The sequence below is a fragment of the Oryzias latipes genome, chromosome 23 (genome assembly GCF_053564925.1).
Source record: "Oryzias latipes strain Hd-rR chromosome 23, Olatipes_Hd-rR_3.1".
In the NCBI taxonomy this organism is placed as follows: Eukaryota; Metazoa; Chordata; class Actinopteri; order Beloniformes; family Adrianichthyidae; genus Oryzias; species Oryzias latipes.
This window is the reverse complement of record NC_136259.1, coordinates 26,996,378-27,019,960: the sequence shown is the minus strand read 5'-3', so window position 1 is coordinate 27,019,960 and position 23,583 is coordinate 26,996,378. Positions and strand designations below refer to the sequence as shown.

General features: G+C 40.0%; 1 protein-coding gene across 9 annotated transcripts in view; it reads right to left on the bottom strand.

The window, feature by feature from the left end:
• LOC101166705 (filamin-C) overlaps nt 1-23,583 on the bottom strand; it is a 146,771-nt gene that overhangs the window by 110,715 nt on the left and 12,473 nt on the right. For 5 of the 9 annotated variants that reach the window (XM_023952378.2, XM_078941625.1, XM_023952374.2 and 2 more), the window contains 7 exons: nt 23,238-23,388; nt 12,350-12,468; nt 12,176-12,253; nt 11,761-11,923; nt 10,217-10,417; nt 7,438-7,560; nt 6,006-6,143 (listed from right to left, as the gene is read on the bottom strand). In XM_023952378.2, the coding sequence (XP_023808146.1) occupies nt 6,006-6,143; nt 7,438-7,560; nt 10,217-10,417; nt 11,761-11,923; nt 12,176-12,253; nt 12,350-12,468; nt 23,238-23,388 (973 nt within the window). The remainder of the gene's footprint in view (nt 1-6,005; nt 6,144-7,437; nt 7,561-10,216; nt 10,418-11,760; nt 11,924-12,175; nt 12,254-12,349; nt 12,469-23,237; nt 23,389-23,583) is intronic. The other 4 variants (XM_023952375.2, XM_023952376.2, XM_078941628.1 and 1 more) reach the window with 2 other exon arrangements.

The following is a 23,583-nucleotide window of genomic DNA, read 5'->3' as shown; positions in this document are numbered from 1 at the left end:
ATCCATTGTTTCCGACATATTTGTTCCCAATCCTCCTCTGTGATAGTGAGCCGTCCTTCTCGCTCCCATCTTTCCTTTACATAGTAGGTGTTCTCCCCCTTGTGCGACAAGATACTATTGTATAACTTTGAAATTATTTTCGTAGGGCATATTGCTTTTATTAACGTTTTAAAAGTTTTAAGAAACTTTGGGTCATCTGTGGATATTTTAATTTTTTGATTGAAATAGTGCCGGACCTGTAGATATCTGAAGAAGTCGTCAGAAATTAACCCGTGTTTTTTTTTTAGGGTATCAAATGTTTGAAATGCTCCCTTATGAACAAATGAGTTGAAATCAGTTAGCCCTTTGGCAATCCATAACTTAAATCTACCATCATATTTGTTGGGGGTGAACTCTGAGTCGCACGTACACCATCTGAGAATTTTTGAGTCTTCCATCAAGTTACATTTCTTGACTGTGTCATTCCAGGTTTTAATCATCATACTCAGTAAGGGGTCATCCTGTAAAAGAAGTTCCCCCTGTAACTTGAGATCTGCTAATAAAGCTTTTAATGGTATTTTTTCAAAAGTTTTCAGCTCTAGATCTTTCCACCCTGCAGTGTAAACTGGAGAACACATGCAGATAAGAGGCCTCAGCTGGGCAGCACAGAAATAGTCTTGTAGACAAGGAAGATTTCTGCCACCCTGATCTGTTTTTAATTGTAAGGTTTTATATTTAATTCTGGGTTTTTTCCCTCTCCATATGTATCTTGATAACATCTTATCCCATTCTACAAACTGCTTTTGGGGTATGGGAAATGGTAAACATTGAAATAAATATAACATTCGTGGTAATATATTCATTCTTATTGAGTCAATCCGTGAGTGAAGGTCTAGAAATGGTATTGCATTCCACCTTTGTAGATCTGACTGTAGTTTAGTGTTAAGTGGTCCATAGTTCACTTCAAACATCTTTGTAAAATCTTTGTGCAGAGCAATGCCTAAATATTTAATTGAGTCTGCCTGCCATTCCCATTTGTACTCATCTTTAATATTTTGAGGAGGGCTGTAGTTTAAAGTTAAAACCTGTGTCTTGTTTACATTAATTTTATATCCTGACAGAGTGCCAAAATCTTTAAGGGAGTCCATAATTATTGGTAGAGTTTTTGTAGGTTGAGATATAGTTAATAGTAGATCATCTGCGAATAAGGAAAGCTTTTGTTCCTTTCCTGAAACTTTTACTCCTTTAATGTCTGCTCTTTGCCTGATCCACTGCCCAAGAGGTTCAATGTATAATGCAAATAAAAGGGCAGACATGTTACATCCCTGCCGAGTTCCTCTTTCTAAGGTTATCGTCTCAGTGAAGTCTCCATTGATTTTAATCCTGGCTGTTGGTTTGTTATATAACCCTGAAATTGTCTCAATGATTGATTTGCAAAAGCCAAATTTGCCGAGTACTTTATATAAAAAGGTCCACCTCACCGAGTCAAATGCCTTCTCGGCATCCAGGCTGATCACTAGAGTCTCCTGTTTTTGTTGAACAACTTGATGAATTATGTGTAGTACTTTCCTGATGCTGTCCTGTGTCTGTCTCTGTTTAATGAATCCTGTCTGGTCCTTATGTATCAGCATTGGGAGAATTGTTTCCAATCTCCGTGATATTATAGAAGTGAATAGTTTGTAGTCGATGTTTAAAACACTAACTGGCCGGTAGTTAGCACAATCCAGTCTGTCCTTTCCCTCTTTGGGGATTATTGAGATTATTGCTTTGTTCCAAGACAATGGAGTCGTTTTCTTCTCCATCACCCAGTTAAATGTTTTTAATAAGGTTGGAATTAGATGAGTTTCCATCGTTTTATACCATTCTGGACTAAACCCGTCTGCTCCTGCCATTTTTCCGCTTTTTAGTTTTCTGATCGCAAATTGAATTTCTTCTTCGGTAATTGCTGTAAGCAATTTTTCATTTTGCTCAACTGTTAGAGTTGGCAAATCTAAATCTTTTAAAAATGCATCTATTTGGTCACTATTATTTAGGTTTGTTTCTGAGTAGAGATTTTTATAGTATTCATGAAAACACTGTTGAATTTTCTCCTGGTCCGTCTCAATTTTTTTACTTGAAGGATTTTTTATTTTATAAATTGCTCTCTCTGCTTGTTGTTTTCTCAGTTTATAAGATAGAAGTTTCAAAGATTTGCTGCCTACTTCATAATATTTTTGTTTCATTAAAACAAGTTTTTTCTGTACCGCCAGTGTATTGATGTCGTCAATTTCTTTCTTTAATTTTATAATTTCAGTCTTATTTTTGGTATTTACACTTTGGAAATGCTCCTGTTGAAGTTTTAACAGTTTTTCTTCTAAGCACTTCAGTTTCTGTTGACTAGCTTTTTTCTGGTAGGATGAGATGCTAATTATTTTCCCTCTCAGAACTGCTTTTAGAGCATCCCAGAGAGTTCCTGGTGATACCTCACCATTATCATTATGTATTAAGTATTCTTTAATTTCATAGCTTAATTTATCTTTGATATTTGGATAATTTAAGATGTTATTGTTTAATCTCCAAACAGTGGTTCTTTTCTGTCCAGCCAAGTAGAGACTCACTGTAACTGGATTATGGTCAGAAATTGCACAAATTCCAATATCACTGTTTTTCACTCTTAGTAGGTCATTTTTGAACATAAATATGTAATCTAGACGGGAGTACGCATTATGCGGATGTGAGTAGTGAGTATATTCTCTTTTTGTTGGATTATTTTCCCTCCACACATCAACTATGCCCATTTCCTCCATGAGATGTCTCATCTTTTTCCCAATCTTTCTATAGTCACCTTTGCCATTTGAGGAATCGAGAGAGTTATTTAATACAATATTGAAGTCTCCGCCGCATATCAAGGTTCCTTGACTTTTTGTTGAAATTATTTCAAAAATATGTCTATAAAAAGACCAGTCGCTACCAGGGGGAACGTACACATTTAGTAATGTTATTAGAATACTATTGATTTTTCCTGTTATCATTATATACCTGCCTTCTTTGTCTTTGTATTCTGATACGTGTTGATAATTCACTGCCCCAGCTATCAGGGTGGCCCCCCCTCTCCTCCGCCCTGAGCTATGGGAAGAATAGAAAACGTGTTTAAAGCCCATTTTATTCAACTTTAGATGCTCAGCCTCTGGGAGATGCGTTTCTTGTAAAAAGACTATTTCTGCTTTATCTTGTTTTAGTTTGGATAATGTTTTCCACCTCTTAACTGGATTATGTAAGCCATTGATATTAAGTGTAAGCAGTTTTACGTTTCTGTCATACATAATGTTTCACATTTTAGTATTTTGCACATATATTCCCTGCTCCTCATTTTGAACACTGAACTCTGAACAGAAAGAAAACTTAACAGTTGAACATAACTAAAATCAAATGTAGGTAACTTAAACTTCCAAGGTAGGGGTCTTAGAAATAGACCCTGTTGAGCCTCTAAAGGCAGTGTCCTCCTCACTTTGGTAGGGGGGGCCCTTTTGAGCAGGGCTTTAGGTGTGGGAGGTTGTCCCACCGACAGAACCACGTATAATGTCAGTTACTTATACACCTGATGACCATTACGTCTCAATATTTTTATTTGAATTAAAGGTAAAAGGTAAAAATAAGAAAATAAAAATAAGATCTCCTCAGACAAGTTCTAGTAGATTCTGATTTATCAGAAACGGAAACCAAAGTTACCATTGGGAAACCTTTCCAGGGTATTTATAAAACTCACTCCACCGCTGGGTCAGCACCGGTTCTCCTGAATGCTCTCAGTTTTTCTTTATAACTCGGACCCGGTGGGCCTGGTGCAGTGCGGTCGGTCCCTCTAGTCACCCTGTTCCAGGTGTTCAGCTGCTTGTATCGCTCCAAAACAGATTCCGGTGGTTTGATGACCTCCACAGGAAATCCTCTTTCGCTCATGTCCTCACTTGCTTCTGTCGATGTGTTGTAGATCTTGACTCCATCAGCATACTTCACCTTCAGCCTTGCAGGAAATAGGGTTTGAAACTGGATCTGCTTGTCCTTCAGAATCCTCCGGATAGCTGCATATTCTCTTCTTTTCTTGAGAATGAGTGGAGGGTAGTCATTGTCCAAAGATATCTGTTTACCTTTCCAGGTAAAGCCTTTTTGTTGCCATGCTTTGCGGAGTATTTGCTCTTTGGTTTTGAAGCTTAAAAACTTCACCAGAATAGAGCGTGGTGAGGCTCCGTTAGGGGGGGGCGGCCCTAGTGAGCGATGGGCTCGTTCGATGTTTATATTCTCCGCGCCCTCTAGCTTCAAACCTTCACGAAGTAAAGTTTCCACAAAAGCACTCATTGAGGGGGAATCTCGCTCAGATGTTTCTGGCACACCATAAATCCGGATGTTTTCTCTCCTTTCGCGGCTTTCCAGGTCCGTTAGCTTGTCTGTTAGCTTCACGTGTACCTGCATTAGCTCCACCATAACGTCTTCCATTGTTTGGATTCGCTCCTCTGCTTTTTCAATCCTCCCCTCAGCTTCTTCCATTCGGTTATTCACTTTAGCGATGTCTTCTTTAATACTTTCCAATTTTTCGTTGTTTTCTTGGCGAAACGCTCTAAGCTCTTGCAGCAGTATATTGTATTCTGCCATTTCGCTTGTGTTAGCAAACGTTAACTTAGGTGGTAAGCCTCCGGTGACTAGCTTTAGCAGCTAACGTTAGCCCGTTTCAAAGTCAGTTTGCTTCCACCAATTCGCTGCAAAACACTGGTCTTTGGTGTTCTCTCTTTGCCCTCGATGTTATATTCAACTTACATAGTTGATTTCGCCGTTCCCGGGGCTTTTTTTGACTGATTTCTCTGGTTCAGTCGGGAGCTCTCCCACTACACAGCCATCCCGGTGATGTACAAACCGGAAGTCCCCTCACAGCAGTTCTAATTTTCTGTTTGTGGTAGAGGCGTCCCAGTCAGAATATTTTGGTATCAATCCGATTCCGAGTCATTTGATATTGATAGCAATATCAATACAGAGTCCGGATCCAATACTTTTCTCAAACATTTAGGAAAATGTAAAAAATTTTACAAACTGATCCAGGTTTGTCCCTACTTTTATTTTATTCACCTTCTTTTATCTTTTAACGTTCACTTCTGTGCAGTAGCTTTCCCAACCAAGTAAAATAGTGCAACTATTATCTAGATAACATTGTTAACTATAAGCTGGTTGTGTGAGAAAGTTTGGAAACTGTACCAGGAAGTCTTTTTGATCAACTATAATCCATGTTTACATGAAAAATTCCTAGAAAATAGAAATATTTTCTCCTAAAAATCATTGTTACAGTACAAAAGTAATAATTATTCATGTGAGACAGTTTGGTTACTATAGTTTTAGGATCTTCAGAACATTTTTGATCAGATGTGATTAATATCACTTTTAAAATAAAAAAACAATGACTTTGACTGAATGTGATGAGTTTTCGTGACTAGCTCATATCAATGTAACTATTTATTAGTTTTGGTTGTTTTTGAGAGATTATCGATTCATTTCGGGCTATTTTTTTAATTACCTTCTCCTGGAGCTTTCACTCTGCAGCACTCACTGCAGTTTCTCTCAGCACCTTTCTCATTACAAAAAAACAAAATTTCGTTGTTTTTTTTCAGTCAAATGTTTTTGTAGGTCCTTGTTTGTGTTAAGACAAAAAGCAAGAGATTGTGTCAGTTATAAACATTTATTAAAACGAGTTTTTGAGCCCCGAAGACTGAATCAATGAATATCTCGATAACTTTGCGTTTTTTGTTAACAGTTGGCGTCCCGCTCAAACTGCTGCCTTATTCCGCTGCACTTTTTTTTTTTTTTTTTTCCGCTTTATGACCGTAAAATGTCTGGATCCGTTCATGATATACAGACTTCTACTAGGACACACAGCTGATCAACAAGATAAAAATAAATATCCGATTCTGATCGGTAGATGGCATCCGATTTCAATCGAGTTTGTGATTTTCAATCACGGCATCCACCATCCTAACCCATCTGATCATCCCTCGTTTGTGTGTTCTTACTTGGTCCATTCACAGACACTTTCAGCTCCCCTTTTCCAGCTCCTTTAGTAAACACTTGGAAATCCGCCACCTCCTTCACCCTCAGGCCTTTCTGCTGCAGACCTCGGCCCGACGCCCGGCAAACGCTTGGATTGCAGGCTGTCAGGATAAGACAACACTTTTGGTCAGACGTAGAACTAAACTTCAGTTCAACAAGTCACTCATGCTGAGCTTTACTCAAATCAGCCCACAGGGTGAAGCTTTGAAAAAACAAAGGGTTTAAAGCCAGAGAATGAGGCTTTTTAACATCCACACACTAGTGTGCGAACTTTGTTCTACGGAAGTTTCTGTTAGTCAGCCAATCACAGCTCAGAGCAGCAGTCGCCTACAAGAAAAGATGAAGATAAAGCAGCAGAGTCCAAAGTTGCAGGTTCTGCTAACACGTTTAGAGAACTAACAGCAGAAGTCAGCAAAGCTCCTTTGACAGTTAGCTACAGAAGTAAACATACTGATAAGAATTATGTGGAGGAAAATGGTTAGTGCACGTTAACAGTTTCATAATGAGAGCTTCTGTAAATAAGAGGATGAGACAAAGACTAATAATTCTGCCTTTCTTGAGAAACATCAGAATCTTTTAAATGGTTTGTCTTCAAGCATCTGTTGGATAAGTTAGTGTCCAATCTTGCAGAGAACAACTGTTCTGCTTGTTTCCAGAAAACTTTATTCTACTTGCTGTTGATGCATCAGTTGTGCTCAGTTCATCAGAAGCTGGACTCACCTGATGCAGCTCATCAGCAATGACTGGAAAACAAGCCAGACTGAGTTACAGAGTGAAACCAAGACGGAGGATGAGAGGAAAACTGTGATTTAAATGTTGGACCTCCTGCCAGTGTTTGGGACACATGGGAGGACAGAGGAACTCAGACATTTGCTGCTGGGGACCAGCCAGTCATGTTTGTAGTCTTCAGTGGACCTACAATTCAATCTTCATGGTTGCAATTCTCAGAAAGGTCTCATGGTGTCACTGCAGCTCAGGATCATCACATCAGGCTCTGAGCTACCACAATGACAAGTTTACTCAGGGTTAAAAACAGCTGCTGTGCTGCTAGAGCAGCTGAAAGCTGGCAGATTAGTTCCGAGACCTAAAGAATAAATTATGGAGGAAGAATTTGTCAAACATTTCACAATGGAACCAAGTAAAATGGCAAAAAATAGCTGTAAATGTTTAGTTTTGGCCAAGGTGAGTAAAAGAAGATCATCCAAAGATATGGTTAGCCACATTCCCTCTGCTGCTGGAGAAGAAGACACCGCTCAGGACAAACCATGCAGCACATGCTGTAGGCCCCTCCCACAACAACTCCGGTGGGGCGGGTCAGGGGTTTAACTGGAGCCAGGAGAAACAGACAGAAGAGGCAAACCTCAGTCAGCCCCCTACCCCCTGGCCTGTACTAACTTTGCTGTCTGGGTTTAGGAGGTGTTGGAGGGGGGACTCTCCTTATCTTGTCTGAGGGTGGGGTGGATATGGGATGGGGTATAATCTGCACTGGAGACTGTGGAGTTGGGGTACTCTGTGAAACTGAAGAATAGGCAAGAGTCATGAAACATGAGAAGACCAGCTAAAAGAGCATGGGGGGAGGGGGGTCAGTGATGTCATACAAGAGAAAAGTGGAAACAGTTGCAGTCAGACTTAAACTAAATCCAAAAATTTATTTATGCAGGGGGTGGGCAACTCTGATGTTTTCCAGCTCTCACTGCCCCGATCACAGCTGATCACCTGATTCAGGTGTGTCCAGCCATTCACACCCTGTTAGAGCAGAAAATGCTGGAATACAAGCAGGAATGAAACCCTTGTTCCCCACTCCTGGTTCATACCAACAACTGAGGATACGACAGAAAAATTCAGTTCCAGAGAAATTACAAAGCTGAAATAAATCAAACTTTGAAGTTTCTTCATTAATGCTGAATTAGCTGGACACTGGTAAACAATGTACAGTCGTGGCCAAAGGTTTTGAGAATGACATAAATATTGGAAATTGGAAAAGTTACTGCTTAAGTTTTTATGATAGCAATCTGCATAAACTCCAGAATTTTATGAAGAGCGATCAGATGAATTGCATAGTCCTTCTTTGCCATGAAAATTTTGTAAAAAAAACTTGCACTGCATGTCATTGCTGTCATTAAAAGGACTTGCTGAGATAATTTGAGTCATCGTCTTGGCAACTCAGCTGAGAATGTTGACGAGCACAAGGTCATTCTATCAGACTGGTTGGGTTAGAATGTGAGACTTGACATGTTAAAAGGAGGGTAATGCTTGAAATAATGGTTCTTTCCTTGGTAACCACGGTGACCTGCAAAGAAACACGTGCAGCTATCATTGCGTTATAAAATGACTTAACAGGCGAGGATTTTGTGGCAACTAAGATTGCACTCAAATCAACAATTCATAGGATTATCAAGAACTTCAAAGAAAGCAGTTAAATTCTTGTTAAGAAGACTGTAGGCCGTCCGAGAAAGTCCAGCAAGCCCCAGGAGTGTCTCCTAAAGAGGATGCAGGATCTGAGGTCCACCAGTGCAGAGCTGATCAGGAACGGCAGCAGGCAGGTGTGACGCATCTGCATCACAGTTTTAGAAGATGGCCTGGTGTCAAGAAGGGCAGCAAAGACGCCACTTCTCTCCAAAAAACATCAGTACCAGATTGATCTTCTAAAGTCGGGCCAATGGACTGCTGAGGACTGGTGGAAAGTCAGATTTTCTTTCTGATTGTCTGGGGCATCTGGAAAAAGGCTCGTCCGGAGAAGAAAAGGTGAGCGCCACCATCAGTCCTGTATCACGCCAACAGTAAAGCATCCTGAGACCATTCATGTGTGGGGTTGCTTCCCATTCAAGGGAGGGGGTTCACTCACTATTTAGCCCAAAAACACAACCATGAATACAGAATGGTACCAAACATCAACAGCAACTTCTTCCAACAATCCAACAGTTTGGTGACCAACAATGCCTTTTTCCAGCACCATGGAGCTCCGGGCCATAGGGCTAAAGTGAGGACTAAGTGGCTCGGGGACCAAAACGTTGACATTTTGGGTCCATGGTCTGGAAACTCGCGGGATCTTTATCCCAATCAGAACTTGTGGTCAATCCTCCAGAGGCAGGTGGACAAACAAAAAACACTAACTCTGACAAATATCAAGAAGTGATTCTGAAAGAATGGGTTGCTATCAGTCAGGATTTGGCCCAGTAGTTGATTGACAGCACGTCCAGTCGAACTGCAGAGATCCTGAAAAAGAAGGGCCAACACTGCAAACACTGACTCTTTGCATAAATGTCATGCAATTGTCGACAAAAGCCTTTGAAACGTATGAAGTGCTTGGAATTATATCTCAGTACATCACAGAAACAACTGGAACAAAGATCTAAAAGCAATTACGCAGCAAACTTTGAAAACTAATATTTGTGTCATTCTCAAAACTTTTGGCGATGACTGTATACGTCTATAGCGCTTTACTACCTTCCTTGAAGGCCCAAAGCACTTCACAGTCACAGTCCCATTCACCCATAAACATATTCACACATTGACGGCAGCTCCAGCTGCCAAACACTGACGCCAACCGAGAACCACCAAGAGTAATCTGGGGTTTAGTGTCTTGCCCAAGGACACTTCGACACATGGGAAGGCAAAGCGGGAACTAAATCTGCAATCTTCCTATCAGAGGTCGACCACGCGACCTCTGCACGACAGCCGGCTCATAGTTTGAGTGCACTGTAGTGAGCATAGATTGGACTCTCATCATCCCCACAAATGTTTTATCCAAATAACCCCCTTACCAAAAACACACTGTTCGTCCTGAGCTTTGACTTGACTAAAAACAAATAGTATTTGTAGTCAATTGTAAGCCAAATTCGCTCTTATCTAGTGGTAAAATGAAGGTACATTAGTCCATTTTATGTTTTACTTTAGCAGCACAGAAGTCATGGAAAAGTGCAGTTCAGTCCTTTGTGAAAAGATTACTTGGAATAATAATAATAATAATAATAATAATAATAATAATAATAATAAGCTTTCTGATGTATTACAGATCCAAAGTAATATGCAGAACATTGATGATAGACATGTGTAAAGATTACAATGACCCAATGAAACACCCAGTGTTGTTTGTTTGTGTGAAAAAGGAAATCTAAATAAACATACTGATGTCATGTGTCCGGAGTGGCAACATTAACTATGTAAAACCCACCGCCAGAGATGTGGACAGTGAAAGGACTTCTGGGAATTTGCTGTCCAGCAAACGTCACATAAACGACATGAGGCCCCTCCAGAATGGGGACATAAGTGCACCGGAAAATACTGTCGCCTCTGTTCTCCAGGACAATCTCTACTGTGTCTCTCCGGCCAGTCGAGTCCACAATGATGACGCCAACATCACCAGTCCCCGCCCCTGGAGAACAAATCAAGGACAAGAAGACAAGAAACACTGGAGGTGGCTCTCTTTAAAGGCCACTGAAAGGAGGAGGAGGTCGATACAATCGTTCTTCCCCCCAGAGGAAAAACTTGGAACCATACATGAAGGTTTAATGCGCTCCAATATAAACAACATTAGATCATCAAGAGACCGGATTCAACAGATTTTCTGTGTGCCGGTGTGTGAGATGCTCAATCATTGTGAGCATGGCCATGACCACAGCAGAAACTGAAAGCTGCTTCTACACCCCAAAGTAATTCTAACTTTTCCCCAAAACACCCCAGCAGAGGCAGAAAACTGGGTTTACACCGTTAATGGGGAAGAGGTGGCTGACTAAGGAAATGCTAACCAGACTCATGGAAGCATTTGCAGCCTGGAAGAACTGAGAGCAGCATTTCTTTCTACACAGTAATCAGACTGTAGTTTTAGTCACCTAAATGAAAAACATAAATTCTACTCAAACTCTCATCTGGAAAACATTTACACTTTAACAGTTACTAAATTTTTTTAAAACTGTGAGTTTAAAGGTTTTTCATGCACTTTAAGGAATGTGCGATTTGGAGTTGGACTGGTTCTATCAACAGGTGTCTTTTCTACAGATGCTTAGTTCAAATAGGTGTCTTCTGTTCAGGTGGCAGGATGATTAGGAGAGTCTGTGTGAATGCTGCAAATTTCCACAATGAAAGAGCCAGACTTGAATGGGGAGAGTGTGACATTCATCTGTGCAACACAAAAACAGCTACAGGTTTACTGCAACAGACTGAAGTGATGCTCACTTTTGCACTGAAGCGACAATTCCAATGGGTTTTGTGTTGATAATGTGCTTTTTAGTTTATGGTAATGGTTTATTGGTTCTATCAAAGTGGAAAAGAACTGGAAATACCTGTGTCGCATAAATAAAAGTCTCTCCATGCTGGAGATAGAATAGTTGTTTTCAGGTTTTTTCATGGATGCCTGCTGTACAGATAAGCAAGAGACCTAAAATTGTATCATTTTATGTTCAATGGTAAAATTTACAATCTCAACTTAATTTAGCATCTATATGAACACAAAAACATTATTGAAATTTCTTTCAGAATTGGAAATAAATTCAGGCATTAAGCCGTTGAACTCTCAAACTAATAAAATCAGAAAGGGATCAAATACTTAAATCCTCCACTGTGTGTTCAGACTCAAACTGTGCCTTTTTCGATAGTTTTAAAAAACAGACTGCAACAAGAATCAAGGAAGTACGATCAGACCTGGCTTAAACCAAAAAAACTCGAATCTTTGAGATCCAACCTGAGAATTGAAAGTTTCTAAAAGATGTGATCAATCACCTGCGGTGCATATGTCAAAGTATGTTGGTTTGTTTGCCACATTCCCTGTGGGTTGCAATCCCGACCCTCTGGCATGAACCCTGCTTGGATCACCCATAGCCTTTGCTATGTCCACCATGAAGGGGCTCCCATCAATGTCCTGTCCAGCAAACAGCACCTTCACCTGGGAAGAAGAAAAGCAGGGACACATTTTGGAACCCTGTTTGATTCAACACTATGTTTTCATCATACTTTAGATTCTTTGTACCAAGTCCTTTATTTACACTAAAGTTCATACCTTAAATTCCCAAGCATTAAACCTTCTACCCCCTAACTGAAAGTTCTTTAATGGGTGTGCACTAAATAACAACAGGTCATTCTAGTTTCTGCAAAACAAACTGAGATTGAATAAGCTCTACTGAAGATCTTTTCTTACCTTATGTAGCCCCTCTACTTTGGGCAGATAGACCACAGAGTAGGTACGATTCTTGTCATTGTTTGGGATCACTCGAGCCTGATGGAGGCAAGGGTTAATCAAAGGCATGTATTTTCTTGCCAATCGTTCCCCCTCCCCCGATTACCTACAAATATTTAGAGTGTGAATTCAAACCTCTTCTGTGTGTCCCTCAGGATCCTCTACATAAACCAGAACCTCCCCGAGTCCAGCCTCTACGGTGTCCACCAAGAACTTAGCCACTTTTAGAACCATGTTTCCACAAGGCTCAATCCCTGAAAGTAAAACCACTGACATTTTATTCAGGTGTGCTGACAAAAAGAAAAGAACAAACAGAACCACAGAAATGCAGCAATGAAAAACAAAGAAAATAAAGCAAATGAGAACATCAGACATGCTTAGAAAAAACAACAGACACTAAAACCAGATAGTCACGGTTTTCCAGCCCAAAACTAATCTAAAAACGGCGAGACCCTACATAAAAACATCCAAAAAGTTAATTGAACTAAAAACCACTGGCCCCAAACCCACCCAAACTACATTCACCTGCACAAAGCACTCTTTGCCTGCAAATGCTGAATCAAAACTGTCCAAATGAGCGGGAAACTGCCAAATCTGGCAACTCATTATCTGATAGTGATAATGGAAATCCTTGAGAAGAGTAGGACCTGGGGTGAAAAATGTCAGAACCGACCCCCAGGGCAAAAACGTCTTTTGGTTGGACAACATACGAGACCTGAATGTGTAAATAGAATCACCCCATCAATGAACCAGGCCAAACCGAACTACAGCCAAGATCCATGGGGTTTCTCCTTTTTGACCAGGGTGAGGGGATGGTAAACTTCTGGAATTCTGGATTGCAGTCCGCAAGTTTTTTATTTATTCAGGGTACTGGCGTCACTATATTGGACAAAAATTTCTATGACAGCTACTGTAACCAATTATGAGTAGGCTTGTTCGAAGTCCAAACCTTTTCCACTGATAGTTGCTTAGGATAATCTGTCAATCAATCTTTTGAGGTGGAGCCAGCAGGAAACCTATAGAATAATAAACTCTATAGAACCAACAAACACTATAGAACCATACAAACTATAGAACCATAGACACCATAGAACCATGGACTTTATATCCATAGACTCTCCAGAACCATAGACATTTTAGAACGATAAACTCTATAGACCCAGAAACTCTATAGAACCATACAAACTATAGAACCATCGATATCATAGAACCATAGACACCATAAAACTATAGAACCAAAGACACCATAGAACCATAAACCCAAAGACACCACAGAACAATAGACTCTGTAGAACTATAGACACCATAGAACCATAGACACCATAAAACCATAGACTCTATAGAACCAAATACCTAAAGACACCACAGAACCATAGACAACATAGAACCATAGAACCAAAGACACAACAGGGGGGGGGCTTCCGGTTCCGGGTTATACAGCAGGACGCGTGGCGTGCCTCTCTGTGAATACAACTATCTTCAAATTACTTAAAAAGTTGATTTTTCTCCAAAAAAGAGAGCTGACCATGCCCCCGAAGAAACCCCAGGAATATGAAGATCTCAAAAAGTCTCTTGACATTATTCAAGAAACGCTGAAAAGTTTTATGGATCAAGTGTCGGCTAAGCTAACACCACCCTGGGAGATGTTGGAAGAGTTCCGAAGATTTCTGGCTCAAACCGAGCAGCGAGAAAACCGGGTCGAGATTCTGGAAAAAAGACTGGACGATGTGGAGCAGCAAGTAAGGATGAATAATGTCATTCTCACAGGAGTACCAATCAAGCCTCGAGCGAAGCTGAATGCAGCTGGAGCTAGCACTGCTAATGCTAGCGCTAGCGTAGCTAGCAGTTCTAATACGGAGATTGGTGCAGCGACGCTGGAACAGCAAATACATTCATTTCTCACATCTAAAGGGATTTCCCTGGATCTCAATACCATCGAGACCTGCCACCTGCTCCCCAGGAGAAAGGAGACGGATAAACCAGCGATCCTCATCAGGTTTGTGAATCACAAACACAAGCTAGCTCTGATGAATCAACGCAAAAATCTCAGAGGATCTGCTGTTTATCTGAACGACCATCTGACCAGAAGGAATGCTGAAATCTCAAAACATGCACGGCTTCTCAGGAAGCGTAAACAGATTGAGAACACTTGGGTTAAAGGCTGCAGGATTTACGTCAAACCACTCGGTCCAGAGGACCGGGCCAAGGTTCTGGTCGTGAACACTATGAAGGACTTTGAGAAGTGCTTGATTACTGTTGTCTGAAACAACGTGGAGTAATAAATCAAAGAGCCAAATAATTTCAAGAAATATGACACCTGGAATCATCACTTTCTCTGTATGTAGGATAGGATATGGACCTGGATCTAATGTCTGCAGACATAACATGGAAGAAAACTATTAACTGTTTAAACCAAGAAAATCGGCTGTTATCAGTAAAAGAAGAAATGCCAACCTTGGACAATTCGACAGTTTATGGACCCTTTATTTTTCCCCTACAGCATTGCTTTATTATATAAAAAAATAAAAAAATAAATACAAAAAAAAAATATATATAAAAAGAGTAAAACAAATGATTAATCACTTTTGAAAATTGTTAAATTGATTGACTTTTGATATTACTTCACTAGCTCCTAAAATTGATAAATTGATTCAAAAATCTTTCCTAATGTAGCATAACTTTGCACATGTTTTTAACTTTTGATACTTGATTAAATTTTGCTATGAAAATTCCTGAAACAGTGTTGTGTCTATTTTACTGATATAGTATTATGTTTTAATGCATATGAATGACTTTTAAAAGCAACATAATCTGCATATATTTCAGATGCTGCATTTGCCATGTTGATTTCTAAAATAGTTAATTTTGACGTAGTACTTAAGTAATTCATCTTTGGCATCTGCTTTATTGATACCTTATGATTGTTAATTCTCTCTGATAAAACCTAGGAACCGGATATTGATAAATCATGTAATAAAATGGTTATAGTATAACGGGGTGGGATTATATAAGTTCGCTTCCTTCCACTCCCTTTCAAGCAATATTTATTAATTATGTCTAATTATCCTAAGTTTGATTAGTTACTGTATGAATGTATAACTGATGATTATATTGTTTTTGTGTATTATTTCTATTTTGATTGCTTGAAATAAACCATTTAAAAAAAATCAAAAAAACAGAACCATACACTCTATAGAACCATAGACTCTATACAACCATAGACATCACAGAACCATAGACTCCATAGAACCATAGACACCATAGAACCATAGATTATTTAGAACTATGGACACTATAGAACCATAACTTTATAGAACCATAAACAGTATATAACTATAAAAAACTATAGACCCATAGAAACTATAGAACCATGGATATTATAGAACCATAGACTCTATAGAAATTTAGACTCCATAGAACAATGGACACCATAAAACTATAGAACCAAAGACCCCACAAAACCATAGACACTATGGAACCATAGACTCTATAGAACCATAGATTCCATAGAATGATAGAGTTTTTAGAACAATGGACACTATAGAACCATAACTGTATAGAACCATAAACACTATGTAACCATAAAAACTATAGATCCATAAAATCTATGGAACCATGGATATTATAGAATCATAGATATTATAGCACCATAGACACTAAAAAACCATAGACCCCATAGAACCATAGACTCTATAGAACCATAATCAACATAGAACCATGGACTCGATAGAACCAAACACATAAAAAGGAGACCCCTTGAGAACATGTGATGAGGGAGAAATGCGGATAAAAAAAAGAAAATCAGACAATAGAAATAAATGGAACCGTAGTCATGTAAGTACGGCAAAGTGCAGAGGAGCTCAAAAATACTTAGGTCTAAACTGTTAGATATTGAAAAAACTGTAGAACTTACTACACTATAGAACCATACAGGCTATAGAACCATAAACTCTATAAAACCATAGACACCATAGAACCATAAACTCTATAGAACCACAGACTCTATAGAACCAACAAACACTACAGGACCATAAAACCATAGACTCTGTAGAATCATAGACTCTATCGAACCATAAACTCTACAAACCCAGAAACTCTATTGAACCATACAAACTATAGAACCATAAAAACTATAGAACCATAGACTCTATAGAACCAGACTCTATACAACCATAGACAACATAGAACCATAGACTCCATAAACCTATAGACACTATAGAACCATAGACTCTATAGAAATATAGACTCAATAAAACCATAGACGCCATAGAACGATAGATTCTTTCGAACTATGAACACTATAGAACCATAACTGTGTAGAACCATAAAAAACTATAGAACCATACAAACTATAGAACTATAGACTCTATAGAACACCATAGAACCACAGAACCACAGACTCTATCGAACCAAAGACCTAAAGACACCACAGAACTATAGACACCATAGAACCATAGAACCAAAGACACAACAGAAGCATATACTCTATAGGACCATAGAATCATAGAACCACAGACTCCATAGAACCATGAACAACCATCCCAAGTAAAAACAAAGTAGTTCATGTCTCATAACAACGAAACAAGCTGCCTCTAGCCAGTGGCGCCACCAGGGGGTGGCCAGGGGTGGCCACGGCCACCCCTCTCCGACACCTTGCCACCCCAGTAGCCACTATAAGCTGTGGCAGCATCAGTTGTGCGTTTCATCCCAAATGCACAGCCAGCAAGCGGGCAAGTCGCTCTGATCACCTAAACAGGCCCACACCTCCTCCCCTCCCTGCTGCCTTTGAGTGCGCAGACAAGAGGAGCCGCTGGATGCAGAATGAATAAGACGCGTGGTTCACTTCCGCGTTCGAACCCTCAGATCCTCGGTCAGACAAAAGAACCAGTCTCAGTCACTAAAGATGAACTTTCTTTATTACTTTTTCTTTAAGTCAAAAACGGCGACTGACCGCGCGTGTACGCGCTCCACACCCTCACACGCGCTCTCCCCCCTCTCTTCCTGCATTGCGCGAGCACCGGTTTCAGCACGCACACACACGCGTGCGCGCGTGAACGCACGCACACACAATCACACATCCCAAAATGCTACGTTTCTTTTCCTGTTAAATATTTTCCGTGGGTCTTTAACAATCTGTTTACTGTACTTTAGATCTGGATAGATAGATAGATAGATAGATAGATAGATAGATAGATAGATAGATAGATAGATAGATAGATAGATAGATAGATAGATAGATAGATAGATAGATAGATAGATAGATAGATAGATAGATAGATAGATAGATAGATAGATAGATAGATAGATAGATAGATAGATAGATAGATAGATAGATAGATAGATAGATAGATAGATAGATAGATAGATAGATAGATAGATAGATAGATAGATAGATAGATAGATAGATAGATAGATAGATAGATAGATAGATAGATAGATAGATAGATGACTTTATTAATCCCACAATGGGGAAATTCCATTTATCTGTGGCAGCAACACGACATTCAGAAATAATCGGTATAATATAACATCAATAAAGGACATCACAAATGACATTTATATTAAATAATTAAAAATATCACTAAAATTATTGTGAAAAATTATTATCAAAAATTAGATTCTTATTAAATAAAGAAATATATATTAAATATTAAATAAACACAGCTGCAAAGGTGTAAAAAACATGCGGTCTGCAAAACATGTAAACCCAGTGTGCAAATACTTGGTGCAAATACGCCACATCATCAGCGGTGGTAGATGTGTAAAAAAAGGATGTCCCTGTCACAAGCCACTCATTTTCATGGCACTATTTAAGCACCGGTTGTTGTGTTACCGCAACATTTTGATGTGTTTTTGTTTCCACAGAGTTACCTATAGTCATTAGTTGATGCTTGTGTCTGTCCATTTTCAGAGAATGAAGAGAAATTCAACATATATTCTTATTTTAAGAATAAAAGTGCAGCAGAAGGAGTGAAAGAGATGGTAGGGGAGCAACAGAGGAGTAGTGAGGAGGAGGAGGAAGATGAGACAGAGCAGCATGAATGACAGAAGAGAATAAGGAAGACAAAGATGAGACGGCATCAGAGGAGGGACAGTCAGCATCATTGGTCAGAGAAACAAGGCAGAACTCAGTATAAGCAGGGGCTCCACCTGTTCCTGGACCAACTGGTGAAGTTAGAATTATGTTACCCTAATAATAAAAATGTTTCATGATTATTAGTCTGAATAGAAATGTCAACAGATATAATTAATAATTAGAAGGATATTTTTATTATTATTTCAGAACAACAGATTTAATTTTTTGTTTATTATAGATATCTCTCAGTCAAGAGCCGAACACCCCAAGCAGACACACCTAAGCATTAAATATAAACAAAAAAATAAATAAATATATATCAGTAGTAGTATGTACTAATGGTATCTACTAGTATCTATTAGTTATTATACTAGTAGTATCTACTATAAGTTCATGTTCTACAAAATATCAGTAGGCATTTATCTTTCTGTTGGTTTTCTAAAGGTTGTTTTACTACGTTTGGTAGAATGAATTTTAAAAATATAGCTCATGGTTTTTGTGTGCCACCCCAAGATTTAATGTGGCCCCCCACTGGCCACCCCCATGAAAAATTTCTGGAGGCGCCACTGCCTCTAGCTGGGGTCTTCCTGTTGTTTTGTTCAGAGTAGAGCTGCTCAAAGAGGCTCAGTGTGCTATGCTGCCAACTAGCGGTCGGAGGGTGAAGTGGACAACAAGATTCAGACACTAAAGGATGCTCAGAAATAATTACAAAAACATCGTCCTGGCAGCATTTTGAATCGATACGAGTATCGCCGAATGAACTATCGCGATATTTTGCCAAATCGATTTTTCTCACACCTCTAATAGACACCATAAAACTATAGAACCAAAGGCACCACAGAACCATAGACACCATAGAACCACGACACAACAGAACCATAGGCTCTATAGAACAATAGACACCATAAAACCATAGACTCCATAGAAATGGATAGTGGATAGTCAGACACTATCCACATGCGTAACTTAGCATGGGCTAGGGCCAGAAAAAGTGATTCCTCCGCTGATTGGACTGCTTTTAGACAATTACAAAATAAATGTACCTCTCTTATCAAAAAAGCCAAATCAGATTATTACTTATCTACCACAACTGAGAATCTTAACATCCAAATTCTGAAAGGTGATTAAGTCTCTTTTTCCTATTAAATCTCCTCAAACTCTTCCAACATTTGTTATTAAGGACTCAGTTCCAGTCCTAGACAAAGTTTATAAGTTGAATTGCTTTAACAAACATTTTATTTCAATTGGATCCTTATTTAATCGATAAGATCAGATCAGATCAGATCAGATCAGATCAGATCAGATCAGATGAAGATACTTTATTGATCCCAGCTTGGGAAATTGGGTTGTTGCAGCGTCGGCATTAGGCTCAAGATACAAACGTACACACAATATACGACAACAGAGGACCAGAACAATCAATCAGAAAGAAACATCAGTGAATAAGAACAGTTGTATTGCGTGCCACACCAGGAGAGAAAAACAGACAGACCATAAATGACTATATATTGCACATGGATGACAAGTTCTAGACTCCTGCAGCGGTTTGTGTGACAGTGAAGCTGCCTTAGCCTGTTGGAGAAGGAGCTCCGCTGACCATCCAGTACAGGATGGAGAGGATGCTCAGGATTATCCATGATGGATACCAGCTTATTTAAAGTCCTCCTCTCCATCACAGATTCAAATGTGTCCATTTTACAACCGATTATGGAGCCAGCTCTTCCGATCAGTTTGTTCAGTCTATTACTGTCCCTGGCAGATATGCTGCCCCCCCAGCAGACCACCGAGAAGAACAGAGTGCTGGCCACAACAGACTGGTAAAAAATTTCAAGCATCTTGCTGCACACGTTGAAGGACCTTAGCCTCCTCAGGAAATGGAGTCTGTTGCTGGCCTTCTTATACACAACAGTGCTGTTGCTCTTCCAGCTCAGTCTGTTGTCGATGGTTACTCCCAAGTACTTGTACTCCTCTGCCACATCTCTGCCAAAGATGCTGAGAGGCTGGGAAGCTGGTGGTTTCTTCCCGAAGTCCTGGGGTCTCCTCACCTGGTCGGTCGTAAGACACTGGGGGGGGCCGGGTTGGTGCAAAATTTCTCCTGGGATGTCGTTTCTAAAGCCCAGCAGCAGAAAGGGCCTGCTCAGACCAAACAGCTGATTGCGGATGTAAACAAAAGACTTGCCGCAGTGCGGGTTACGATCAGTTACGAGGAGTACCGAGAGTAGCCACAGAAATTTGGAGCGAATAAAATCCTTGCTGTTGACTATGGTGATGTCTGAAGCATGTAAGAGAAAATGACAAAAGGCAAAAAAGAACAAGACTAAAATAAATACTAAAGACAAAAAGACACGGAACGTCCTAACAAAGTCCTAACAAACCGGAGCCGCTGCAACAGCCAGCCGCCTCTCTGCAGCCGCCTCTCTGCAGCGCCAGAGATAATTGGATAAGGTGCAGCACTCAAAACTTCCTGCACAGATCCTCCACTCTTCTCTGGGGATCCCTTCAACTTTACTCTTTTTATGGTGCAGCAAGTGCATAAGGCACTTAGGATGCTTGATCCTAGGAAACCTCCTGGTCCAGATTCAATAGAACCTTTTTGTCTGAAAGCAGCAGCTGATTTTGTGGCACAGCCCCTTACAATACTTTTTAACCTCTCAATCCAAAGTGGAGAAATACCTTCTTTTTAGAAATAAGCTTTGCTTCTCTTTCGAGGTAAAACAACGGCTTGTAACAGTAACATTTTTATATGTTTTAGACTACGGGGACCTTTTGTACATGAATGCTTTAACTCATTGTCTTTAAAGATTAGACTCTGTGTATCATGCTGCTCTGAAGTTTATCACCAATTGTAAAGCATTAACACATCACTGTGAACTGTACTCTCGTGTGGGGTGGTCATCTTTGTCCACAAGAAGGCAAGGCCATGCTTGGACTGCTTCCCTCCTACATTGGAGATTTACAAACGAGGAGAAATGTTGATTCATATTCATTGCGTTCAAATGATCAACTGTTGCTCAGTGTTCCATTTGTCTGCACAGAACTGGGAAAAAGATCATTTTCTCACGCTGCTCCCACGTCATGGAACACACTGCAGAAAACCTGGAAGCTCCCTGAACTTATCTTTTTAAATATTTTAAAGCCAGACAGAGCACTTGAGGTCAACTCCTTTAAATGTAACTGTTTTTATAATTGAATGCAATTGTATTTGTTGTCTATGTCTGTAACTTTTTGCTGCCTCTTGGCCAGGACTCCCTTGTAAAAGAGGTTTTTAATCTCAATGGGACTTTCCTGGTTAAATAAAGGTTAAATAAATAAATAAAAAGAAAAAGAAAATAAAGACTCCATAGAACCATAGACATAGACAGTTATAGAACCTTATACCATGGTCCGGTTGAATACTCGATTCTGATTGGCTGCTGGGTATGCGTTAAAACCTGATAACCGCACGGTGAAAAAAGAAGTTCCGGTCGGCTAGCTTAAATGATTTGTATCACTGCGCCGGATTCTGTAAAACAACCTTTTGCTTCATCATCTGGGCAAAAACAAGCGGTAAGCGATTAACTTTCCCTCTGAATTGATGCTTTATTCAACCCATCGGGACGATCAGCATATATATATCGCCGAAACTTGACTGCAGCGGTGGTGCTGCGCGACGCGGACTATATGTTACTAACATATAGTACGCTGTTTATGAGAAAAGTGATACAAATCGAAAAAAAAAAACAAGAATTAAGGACTAAAACCTGGTTAATATGTATTGCTTTTGTAAGTGACCATGGTATAAGCGGGTTAATGGCCTTCGAAGTGTGCGGTTACTACTTTTTAACGCACTTCGCGGAAGCCGAAGTGCTTCGCGTCGGACGGTTCAGGCTTCCACGGCGTGCGTTAAAAAGTAGTAACCGCACACTTCGTCGGCCATTAACCCTTACATTACTGTATAGAACCATAAACACTATATAAACAATAAAACTATATAACCATAAAAACTATAGAACCATGGATATTATAGAATCATAGATATTTTAGCACCATAGACACTAAAGAACCATAAACTCTATTGAACCATAAACACTTTAGAACCATGGACACCAAAAAACCATAGACACGATAGAACCATAGACTCGATAGAACCAAACACATAAAAAAGAGACCCCTTGAGAACATGTGATGAGGGAGAAATGCGGATTCAAAGAAAAGAAGAAAATCATTCATTCATTTTATACTATTTTATCCCTTTCGGGGTCACGGGGTTGATGGAGCCTATCCCGGCCACTTGTGGGCGAAGGAAGGGGACACCATTCCCCTTGTCATTCTGTCGCAGGGTCACACATATCACACACCCACACACACTCGCACTCACACCTATGGACAATTTAGATTAACCATTTAACCTATGAAGCATGTTTTTGGAAAGTGGGAGGAAGCCAGAGACCCTGGAGAGAACCCACGCATGCAAGGGTAGAACATGGAGACTCCACACAGAAAGGTCCCCATTGATGTTCTGTTTCAGGTCCCCCACCAAGGACTTGAACCGGGGGCCTTCTTGCTGTGAGGCAAGAGCGCTAACCACTGCGCCAACAAGCAGCATGAGAAGAAAATCAGACAATAGAAAAATGGAACTGTAGTCATGCAAGTACGGCAAACTGCAGAGGAGCTCAAAAATATTTTTAGCTCTAAAATGTTAGATATTGAAAAAACTTATCTCAAAAAGTGTTTCGATGGCGTTTAATCCTCAACTGACGCCTTCATGGTAACTATGCTGACATTCAGGGATTTTTTCATTAATGGATTTGATTATCTCACCTCTGCTGTGAAAACACCTGAAAGAGGACCTTAAAACCTCTGAAATAACCAAACTATGAGGGCTATGAAGAACTTGAGCATCATGGTGGATTTGGAGGACAAAGACTGATCACCTTATAATGGTTAGTGCTGGCGATTCCCTCTTACCTGGTCCATAAGCCTTGGCCCTCTTGGGGTGGAGCGTCTTTGCCCTCAACGGGGCACCAGGCTTTAGCTTGGCTTTGGGGAACTGGGACAGGTATGTCATGACGGAGTGCTCATCCACATTTGGGTCAACAATCTCTTCTGGAGCAATCACCTGGAGGAGGGAGACAGTTTTGACCATAAGTTTAAACAAAGACACCCCCCCCCCAAAAAAGGTGGAAAAAGGGGGAATTCTAAGAGGACGGCTTCATCTGAAGCAACTGGTAGGAAAAAAAACAGCAGACCCCTAAAATGTGTGGTGTGTGCCATTTGCCCCAAGAAGACAGGAACTCTCATCAACGTTAATGCA